Here is a 9,935-nt window from a genome sequence, read left to right as displayed (position 1 = left end):
TCCTCAAAACTGCCCTCCTAAATATCACTGCCATTTTAGAGCAATGAAATTGAGGCCTGTGGGTGGCAAACGACTTGTCAGAGTTCACGCGGGTGGAAAGGGTGGCACAGGCCTTAGGCTCGGGGTTTCTGCCCCCTTCCCCACACATCGCAGCCTCCCCCACCTGTGATTACTTCACAGTAAACTGTGTTCATCTACAGGGGCGTGATTCTCTACAACATCAACTGTCAATTACTTGTTGTGCTTAGTGTTCTTAGTTTATGGTTTCCAAAACAACAACAACAAAACAACTAAATCCTGTCTGGGTGGAGCTGCTGCCTTTAATCTTTCTAAAGACTCTAGGCAGGATTGAGGCCCTCATAATAAGGTGCTAGCTAACCAGGAAGGAAGCTGGGGAATCTTCCTCCCAGGAGGTAATGGAATTCTGCCAGAAAACACTCCAGGCAGCCCTGCGTTCTGAGGCTCCGTGAAAAGGTGTCTGCCCTTTTTCCTCTGCCTCCAGAGGGGAGTTCACAAAAGCTTTTATTCTCCCTGTCTCCTTAGAGTTAGCTAGTTAAGGCCTGTTTGTGTCCATGGGGCCAGAGCTAAGCGTATGTAAAGGAACTGAAAGTAGATGGGCAGCTAATTCAGAAGAATAACGTGTTAAGACCATCATTATTTATGTGTCCAATGATGTAATAATCTAAAAAAATCTAAGAAAAACAACAAAATAATCCTGAAGGATGATAATTCAAAAACAGGAGGTTTAGAAAGCCAGATTTATCAGGTTTAGGAGAAAGAAGTTCTAAGAGGTAAGAAGTCTGGGACACTGCACTTAGGTTCTGCTCTGACTCTGTGTCCTTGGGCAAGATACCCAACACCTACCCCGCTCCTATTTCTGTTTCTAAGGAGGGCATAGGACTACCGGCCACTCCAGTGCTGGGGCCTGCCTGGTGAGGGTATACTATTAACCAGCAGCGTAACCAGATCTTTCTCTATGGCAATAAAATAACTGACGTTAAAAATTGGAATCTAGCAATTATACTCCAATAAAGATGTTAAAAAGGGCTTCCCTGGTGGCGCAGTTGTTGACAGGCCGCCTGCCGATGTAGGGGACACGAGTTTGTGCCCCGGTCCGGGAAGATCCCACATGCTGCAGAGCGGGTGGGCCCGTGAGCCATGGCCACTGAGCCTGTGTGTCCAGAGCCTGTGCTCCGCGATGGGAGAGGCCACAGAGGTGAGAGGCCCATGTACCGCAAAAAAAAAAAAAAAAAAAATTGGAATCCGTGGCACTAGAGAAGCAGGGAAATGAAGTCCAAATTAAAAAGAAAAGCTGTGGAACCTAAGTTTAGGGTTGGGTTTTTCACTGAGTTTCCAGGACTGGGCACAGTGCCAGGCATATGGCAGGCACTCAGTAAATGAATGGATGACAGGTGGATGAAGTGATGGGAGGTCAGACCTTCCCCAGTGGTGGTGGACCTGGGAGCAAAGAACCTGTGGTTCAGTCCTGATCCACACTAACACGGTGACAGAGACTGAGCTATAACCTCAATTTCTTCCTGTGTAAAATGGAGAGGACACCTCATAGGGCTATGAGGACTAAGTGAGAAAATGCTTGTTAGTTCAGTGCCCAGCACATAGGAAGCACATGATACTGTGATCCTATTCTCCACTCCAAAGACTTCTGAGGAAGAGGGTCTCCAGAGGTAAAAAGTCTTTAGGTAGGAAATCCCTTAGCCTACCTGGCTTCTGCAGGACTCCGCCACCCCTTGTCCCCGAAAACAGGAGCTCTATCTCCTGGGACCTTCAATGGGACCCATGGCAGGAAGGTGAAGCCTGAAAGTTAGGTGGGCACTGTGAGCCCTGTTTCCAGGCTCCTCTGTGCAGAAACCCAGTGGAATCTTGGCCTTCACCACTGGGAGACATGGACCTGGGCCTGAGCAGATGCTGTGGCTGTCTTGCAAGTTTCCGTGGGATGGCAGGAAGGGGTGGTCGAGGAGAGAGTCCACAGTGCATTGATGTCCACGTGTTGACCAGGACGGCCACGGCTCTTTCACAATCCCCCAGCCAGACCCAGCAACCCAGTTGAGTGCATTTAAGGCATTTGCACATCGAAACTTGTTGAATGTCGTACAACTGAGGAACTAGGGGTCTCTCTACCAAGCCAGATTCTCCCCTCTATGAATAAATGACCCCTTCTGATTTAGGAAGGAGAAAGTTATGATGTTAGATTTCTCTTGGGCTTTTCCTTCTAATAGCAATTGTCTTCCCTTAGTTTGGCTCAAATTGATTCAGGCAGGAAAGTATTAGTGGGAATGTGAGCCTATTAGTGTATATACATATTTTTATGAAGAGTGCCTCTAGGGAGCCATCAAAAAGTGACCGCTCACAGACATACTTATATGCAATTCTGAGAACGTTGAGTAGTTGCAAGGGAAGTTTTCAACGATTGCTGAATAGGAGAGGGCAGTCAGTTCAGCCAACAAGAGCTCTTTTGACGCTGCATTTTCCCAGTTGAAAAGCAGCCTAATCCTCACTAACCCGTCCCAGCTTAATAAATCTGAGGAGACTTCAGAAATGGACAAATGAAGACCTTCCACTGTCTCCTTCGGGCTCCTCAAAGCCGAATTTCCCGCAGGCAAGCAAAGAGGGCAGCTTTAGGACAGTTTCAATGAGAAAAATTAATTTATTTAACAGCATAACATTCAGGCAAAATATTCTTCAAGAAAGAAACTATGGGCACTCCCCACCACCATTCATTTCCCAAGACAGCAGAATGCGTACATCTTGAGCAAGGTACTCGGATGCATGCCTCATATTAATCTCATCTCCTTTTTTCTTTAAGTGACTCCCAAAAATTAACCCCACCGGGAAAGAAAGAAAAATGCAAATCAGCTTGGTGCTGCCTGCCTCTCACAAAACGCCGTGGGGATGCGGCCATTGAGGAGGGTCTATAGGTGATTTCTCCTTAATATTTTTTTTGCTCTAAAAGAGTTCTCTGTGGAGCCTTGAGGCAGTTCTCCATGCTTTTGTCTCCCGCAAATTCGCCGGGTGCAGACGGTCGTAGCGTTATAAGCCGGGTTAGTGACCACTAGGGACGGAAATCGCTAATTACCAAGTCCCCTTTGATCTCCCCGGGCCGTTTGGCTCTTGACCCTGGAGGCCCCGGTATCCGTGCTTTCCCAGAACTGGACCAGACCAGCGCGTGCAGCGCCTAAGAGTCGGACGTCTCTTGCTGGAAGGTGAAGCCTGAAACTTTCGTCTGCAGTCCGACGTAACTGCAGTTACAGTGTACAGCAAGGTCTGGATCAGACTTCTAAAAATATCTAGAGACTGCCCAAAGCTCCCGTCCAGCCGCAGAGCTGGTGCGCTGGCCGGACGCTAACAAGCGCCTGTGTGCGGAGGAGTTTGATTAGTTTAAGCTACCCACTAATTGCACTTTTCTTTAAATTTTCGGGTAAGACTGGGGAAATGGATGTCTTAAAATTTCTTCATCCACTGCCTCTCCCGCCTTCCTCTTTCGATTCTTTTGTGGGAAAAGGAGTTTTCTTCTCTTTGCCAGGACTATAATGTGATTCGAAATCGTTTGTGAAATGAACAAAAGTCACCAGCAAGTGGGACGACTGGCAGATAGGGGGCGGGAGCGAAGGCCTGGTCTCGGAGGATAATGGGGAGCCGGCCTCCTCCCCGTCTGGTCTCCATGGTCCCCTTCATCTTCCAGGTAAGATGAATGTCCCTTCATCCATCACCCGCCGGGAGGCCCCTCCCCCAGGCGAGCAGAGAATCTGCTCGCTGAGGAGACCTATTAGCCCCACACAGGGAGGCTTTGTGGAACAATTCGAGGCTCTCCATTGCGGCCTTTGTCCGAGGAATTCAAGCATTTACTTAATGCGTTAGCACGGAACTCTGCGCTGGGTCTGGACACCGCGTGCCAAGCCTGGCGCGGACGCCGAGACCGCTGCTCCCTAGCCTAAGTGCTCCCCAGTACCGCCTCGCCGGTAAGCCTGGGGCCCGCTGCGGGGCAGGACCTCCTCCTTCCTTGGTCACCTCCGGGGGGCTGCGCTTTAAGAGAGCGGCAAAGTTTCGGTGGGTGAACCGAAGCTGGATCCACGTGACCCTGAAGCAGGAGAAATAAACTTGACATGAATTTGGCTGTCCAGGAGGACGTTGGGCGCTTCGCCGTTTTACGTGCTGAGCGTTGGGAGCCGTACGCTCAACGGTCACTGGTGCCTCTGAGCGCGGAGGCGCCGCGGGTTCCGATCATCCGCGGAGTCGCTTCCCACCCGCGCGGTCGCTTTCCACCCGCGCGCCAGCTGAAAGCTAGGGGCATTACTGGCATTTAAAGGGAAGGAGGGTGCGCGGTGTGCGGGGCCACGCCTCTACGGAGTTTAGGAAGGAGTCTGCAGGCTTTCGAGGCGCGCACAGTTCCCAGAGTATATGCAAATATTTTAGTAAGCCGCGGTCTCCGAGAACCCTTTAGAGGGAGGTGGTTCTGCTCAGAAATCTCGCCCGAGGGCACTTTCCACCGAAAACGACCCAAAGTGCCCAGAACACGCCCCAGTCTAGACAGGTGCAAGATCTTTTGTGCGGTCACGCCTCGGCCACTACTCTCCAAAAACGGCCGCTTAAAGGCGGTAAGTGCTAAGGTATCCAGAGCAAGAGGAAGCCTGCATGTGGAAGGGGTCGCAGGGCGGAACTTAGAAGCCCAGAGGCGACCCGCCCCTTCCAAAGAGCCTGCGGTCCCGCGCTACACCGCAGAGAGCGGCGTTTGCCGCCGGCGCCCAATCAGCTCTCTTCCTGGGTCTGTGACGGCGTTAGGCCCCGCCCCCTCGAGGGCGATAAAAGGCCACAGAAAAGGCGCAGCTGAGTGCACCGCGCGCGGCCCTGCTCCCGGCACCGCCTACAGGTGCGCTTCCCGGCCTGGGGCTCGCGGGGCGGGTCCCGCTCATTCCGTGGCTAGCCGCCGCCAGCTTCTCATCCTCCTCAGTCGCCAGTGCGGTGCGGCCAAGCCGATCTCCTGGCTTCTCCCCCTCCCTTTTTTCTCTCACTGCCTCCTGCACAGACGGCGTGCCCCGTGGCACTGGGCTGCTGGCCTGCGGGTGAGCAGCGGCGCAGCGCCCCTGTCCGGCCAGCTCACCTTGCCCGGTCCGGCTGTGCCCGAGTGGCGACGGTCCCCCCAAGACACACTTTCCCCTGCAGGATGAAGAACCCAATGCTGGAGGCGGTGTCACTAGTGCTGGAGAAGCTGCTCCTTATCTCCAACTTCAAGCTCTTCAGTTCAGGCGCCCCGGGCGAAGACAAGGCAAGGAACACTTTCTATGAGATCAACTCTTTTCTCCGCGGCGACGTGCTGGAGGTGCCTCGGACCCACCTGACACACTATGGCATCTACCTGGGCGACAACCGTGTCGCCCATATGATGCCCGACATCCTGTTGGCCCTGACTGACGACAAGGAGCTCACGCAGAAGGTGGTCTCCAACAAGCGTCTCATCCTGGGTGTCATTGGCAGGGTGGCCAGCATCCGCGTGGACACAGTGGAGGACTTCGCCTACGGAGCCGACATCCTGGTCAATCACCTGGATAGGTCCCTCAAGAAGAAGGCGCTGCTCAACGAAGAGGTGGCGCGGAGGGCGGAGAAGCTGCTGGGCATGACTCCCTACAGCCTCCTGTGGAACAACTGCGAGCACTTCGTCACCTACTGCAGGTTCGGCACCGCGATCAGCCCCCAGGCCGACAAGGTACCACGTGTGACTCCCCGGTGGGCTCGGTGGGGACGCCCCCTCCCATCCCTAACCTTTCCTATCCCCTGCGAGCAGGGACTGAGTTCTAGACTTAGTAACGAACCCTCTGGTGTTCGTCAGGGAAGCCAAATAAATAAATAAACGGCGATGTGCCTTGCAGGATATCTCGAAATGCACGGTGAAAGAGTGTGTCAATGCAGTACCGCTGCCAGCGATGCCAGAGAGCTGCCCAGTTATTGCTGCAGACGTCATCAGGGTGTCCATCCAGCGTAGTTGAAATGACAATGGGCAGGTGACTGGGAGGGTCACAGAAAATCTGTCGCCGTGTGCTTGCAACTTTACCCAAGAATTGCAGCTGGAAGGAAGGTGTCTAGAGTTCATATTTAACCCGTAACACTGTATAGTACAAATTGTTGTGCCTTTAAAACAAGGAAGCATGCTGTTTTCCCCATCTATAAGCTGCAGAGAGTGAACTCCCTTTGCTACCAGAAGACCTCCCTGGTAGATCCCTTACTCCTGTGGCTGAGCTTCAGAGAAGTCTTTTCCTGGGTATTCTGCATTCCTTCTGTGTTGGCTTTAATTCCCATCTAGACTTCCCCATTGTTAAGCATCCTTTACACACTAGCCCCACAGGTGGGTTACATTGTTTCTGGGTTCCCCAGAGATCAAAACAATTGGCTTTCAAGAAGAGCCATTAAATGTTGGAAGGTAATTTTATGGGTACTATAAAAAGGGGGGGGGAAACTGTTAGAATTTAAGATGATTAAATTAGCTACAAACGCAAAGGAAAAGCAATGGATTTTTATTGCCTTTTGAAACCTCTTAACTTGTAAAAATCAAATTTTAAGCCGAGGTATTGTTAGTGCGCACCCTTCACAATGAAAACCTGGGCAATCACGTAATGAGCTTCAGATTACTCTTCATGTTTAGGTATTTGGGTACCAAAAGAATCTAAGTCCATATAACCAATTTTTTTATTGCTCCACATCTTAATTTTTTGACCCATATGTGAAAATCTTTCTCTCCTGTCGCAGATCATGAACGTATAGTGCTTGTATACATCTGTGTATAAAACTCCTTACAGATTGTTTATAAAGCCACAACAGTCTCGATCTAGGGATTATTTTCTAAGCAAAATAAAAATACAGTTAGAGCACTCTGCAGTGATTCAAGAATCACAGCTTCAGTCCATGCCTGTTTAGAAATAAACTTCACCACATTTACAAACACTGGCTCCAAAACTGTTCAAAAGGAAACACGTCAGATTTACTTAGGACCCAAGCAAATCATTTCTCTAAGGAAAAACCGTATTTCCCTCCCATAATTAGGAATTACCCTTTCATGGAACACATATAGCACTGTATTATACCTTTCTCCAAAAAAACAAAAAACACAGTACAAGTGCTTTTTAAAGGTAGTAAAATGTTTAATCAGCATAAACAACTAGTTGGAGTAGTTTTTCCTCTTTGGAAACTGTAAGATTTTATGGACGTAGAGTAGTGCTTTAATTGCTGTTGCTGCATAGCGCCTCTTGTGAAACTTGAGTTTTTGTCTTCACTTTGAATGGTCTAACAATTTGACCACAGAGTAGATTTCCCGGGGAAAAAAAAAAAATCCCCATCCCAAATTTTCCAATTTTTAAGGACTGTTTTTGAACATGCCCTGAGAGAAGTAGATCATTAGTACTGAAGGAGGACTGGTTTCTATTTTTTGGAAACATAAGGAATGACAATTCTGGGACTGATGGTTGAGTTCTCCATATATATAACTATTATCAGTATAACATGAGAGTTGCAAAGTTGTCTCTCACTTAAATTTGTTTTTATAAAAGCTCTCAAGAGCACTTACCCTCAGGAAAACACTGCAACTAATGTGAAAGTGAACTGGAACAGAATCTTTTTTTTTTCTTTGTAGTGATGCTCTTTACAAGTTTAGAAATCATAAAATTAAACTATTTTATATTACTGTTAACAGTTTCAGTATTTCATAAACTATAAAGCCCTTTAATTAGTAACTGTTACTATTCCTTATGCTTTTTTTTCTTTGCTGATATTGCTTTGCATTGCCAAAATGAATACACATACCCCTTTTAATTTCCGGGGATTCAGTGCTCAAAAGTTCCCCTGTAGGCTTCTTAACAACTAGAACCTAGAGGACATTTCCTACTGTGGAGCAACACCAGGGGTACTTCCTGGACTGATGGCCAAATGAACATGAACAGGACATTAGAAACAAGATGCTCCTTGTGCAAGTCTTCTTTTGGGGGAAAGAGAGTCCACAATGATTCTATGTTGGCCTTAATTAAAAAGTATTGGAAAAAGAAAAAAGAAGCATGACTGTATCAAGACAACATTCTTATTCACCTAAATGTATATCTCCCCATTATTTGCCAAGCAGCTTTTCTCATTGTCCTGAAAACGTCATTCATTTGATCCTCATCATTTTAAGATTGTGTATTTGTTACTCAATGTCTTGTTAGTTTAGTAAAAAGAGACAAATCATATGTTTGACATATAAAAAGAATGACATCTGGATAACCAACAGGAAATTTCATATTTGTTGAGATACTGTATAAAAGTACAGACAGAGACAGGCTTGCAGTGAAGGTAGTGTGTTAAAATATATTGGACTTGTGCATTCATTCCATGAAGAATTTGGAAACCCAGTTCTCCAGTACTAAATACGCCACTGTAGGAGACCCTAAAAGCATATACAATGACACGTCTAGAAAAGGAGCTTAAAACCAGTATAAGTAGGAAACTCTTAGCAAAATGGAGCAATTAATTGCTGAATTCTGCCCCGACACTGATGAAGTAGAGATAATTGTCAACAGATCTAGCAGTGATAACAATCGTTGTAATACCTTATATTTATACAGCATGCAGACGAATACAAAGTACTCTTGCAAAAAAATCTCATCTGATCCTCACAACAACCTCAGTATTCCCATGGAGGAGAAGAGGGTAGTCTGGACATGTTAAATGATTAAAAGGTGATCCAGGACTCAGACATAGTCCATTACTTCTAAGAAAAATTAGTTTTCTAGGGAGAAAAAATTATACATCTTAGAAAAATGCATTCCTCGGGGGGTAAGGATCCTGTTTAATTTATCTTTATTTCTAGCAGTCAATTTTGTGTCACATAATTGATTATGAATTTCATATATTTTGGCAGGGAATGGGATATGACAACAAAATTAGACTTTCTATGCCTTTAGATTTTGAGACTTATCAGAATGTTATCATCAAAAGTATCACCAAATTTTAGAACGGTGAGTTGTAGGAATTGAATTCACCAATAATGATAGGCTAAATTCTATTTGCTTGAGATTAGAGATCGTTTGCTCATTTTACTTTAGAATGTGTTATTGTTATTGAGAGGCAGTTTAGTGTTGTCTTTAACCTTTAATCCTGAATAACTTTTATGTGGTTACATTCTCTGTAGTTTTCTATAAATGTTGTGTATGTACAAAGGCAACTGCCAGTATTAACCTAGTTGCCTAAAGTATCATTTCAGCTACTATGGGATGTAGAATCAAGAAACTGAACTATTAACGTCTTAAATTCTTTCCAAGATCATGAGAAAAATTCTAATTCTTCTGGTAGATAGAAAATAGCTGGGAAAGTTGAGCTCTACTATTCGGTATATGTGATTCTTCCTAGGTTTAGCCACCTTTTCTAATATTCTTAAATTTTATTTTCCAGTTTTGTGAGAATGTGAAGATAATTATTCGTGATCAGAGAAGTGTTCTTGCTTCGGCAGTCTTGGGATTGGCATCTATAGTCTGTCTGGGTTTGGCATCATATACTACCCTTCCTGCAATTTTTATTCCATTCTGCTTATGGATGGCTGGCTAACTTCATACCCTCGTTTCAGTGTGTGTATTCTGTGTGTAGATATGTTTATATTTATAGAGCACAAATCAGTATAAGCATCGTTGAGAAAAATGTGACCTGTAATACTGCGTTCTGGATAAAAATGTGATTAAGAATCACACAAAGTGCTTACCGTGTAAGCCCAAGAACAAAGCCTTTCTGAATCTTCCCAGGCAGTTCCATTTCAAAGCACTGTGAATCTTGGAAACATGACAGCTTGTGCTAGAATTCTCCATTACAAGAAAATCAGCCCCTAAGATGATGGCCGCAGGAGATTATTTGTGGGTTTTTTTTTTTCCCCCTCCTGTAATCATTGTTCTTCTCTGTTAAACTTGAAT

General features: G+C 46.3%; 1 protein-coding gene across 1 annotated transcript; it reads left to right on the top strand.

Moving 5' to 3' along the window:
* Positions 1–5,179: 5,179 nt before the first annotated feature.
* LRAT (lecithin retinol acyltransferase) lies at positions 5,180–9,583 on the top strand. Its single transcript, XM_030878298.2, has 2 exons — positions 5,180–5,719; positions 9,427–9,583. The coding sequence occupies exons 1-2, from the start codon at positions 5,180–5,182 to the stop codon at positions 9,577–9,579; spliced, it is 693 nt and encodes a 230-aa protein (XP_030734158.2). The 3' UTR covers positions 9,580–9,583.
* The last annotated feature ends 352 nt before the right edge of the window (positions 9,584–9,935 follow it).

Source organism: Globicephala melas, chromosome 5, assembly GCF_963455315.2.
Source record: "Globicephala melas chromosome 5, mGloMel1.2, whole genome shotgun sequence".
In the NCBI taxonomy this organism is placed as follows: Eukaryota; Metazoa; Chordata; class Mammalia; order Artiodactyla; family Delphinidae; genus Globicephala; species Globicephala melas.
The sequence above is the reverse complement of the archived record's forward strand: the minus strand, read 5'-3'. Positions and strand labels throughout refer to the sequence as shown.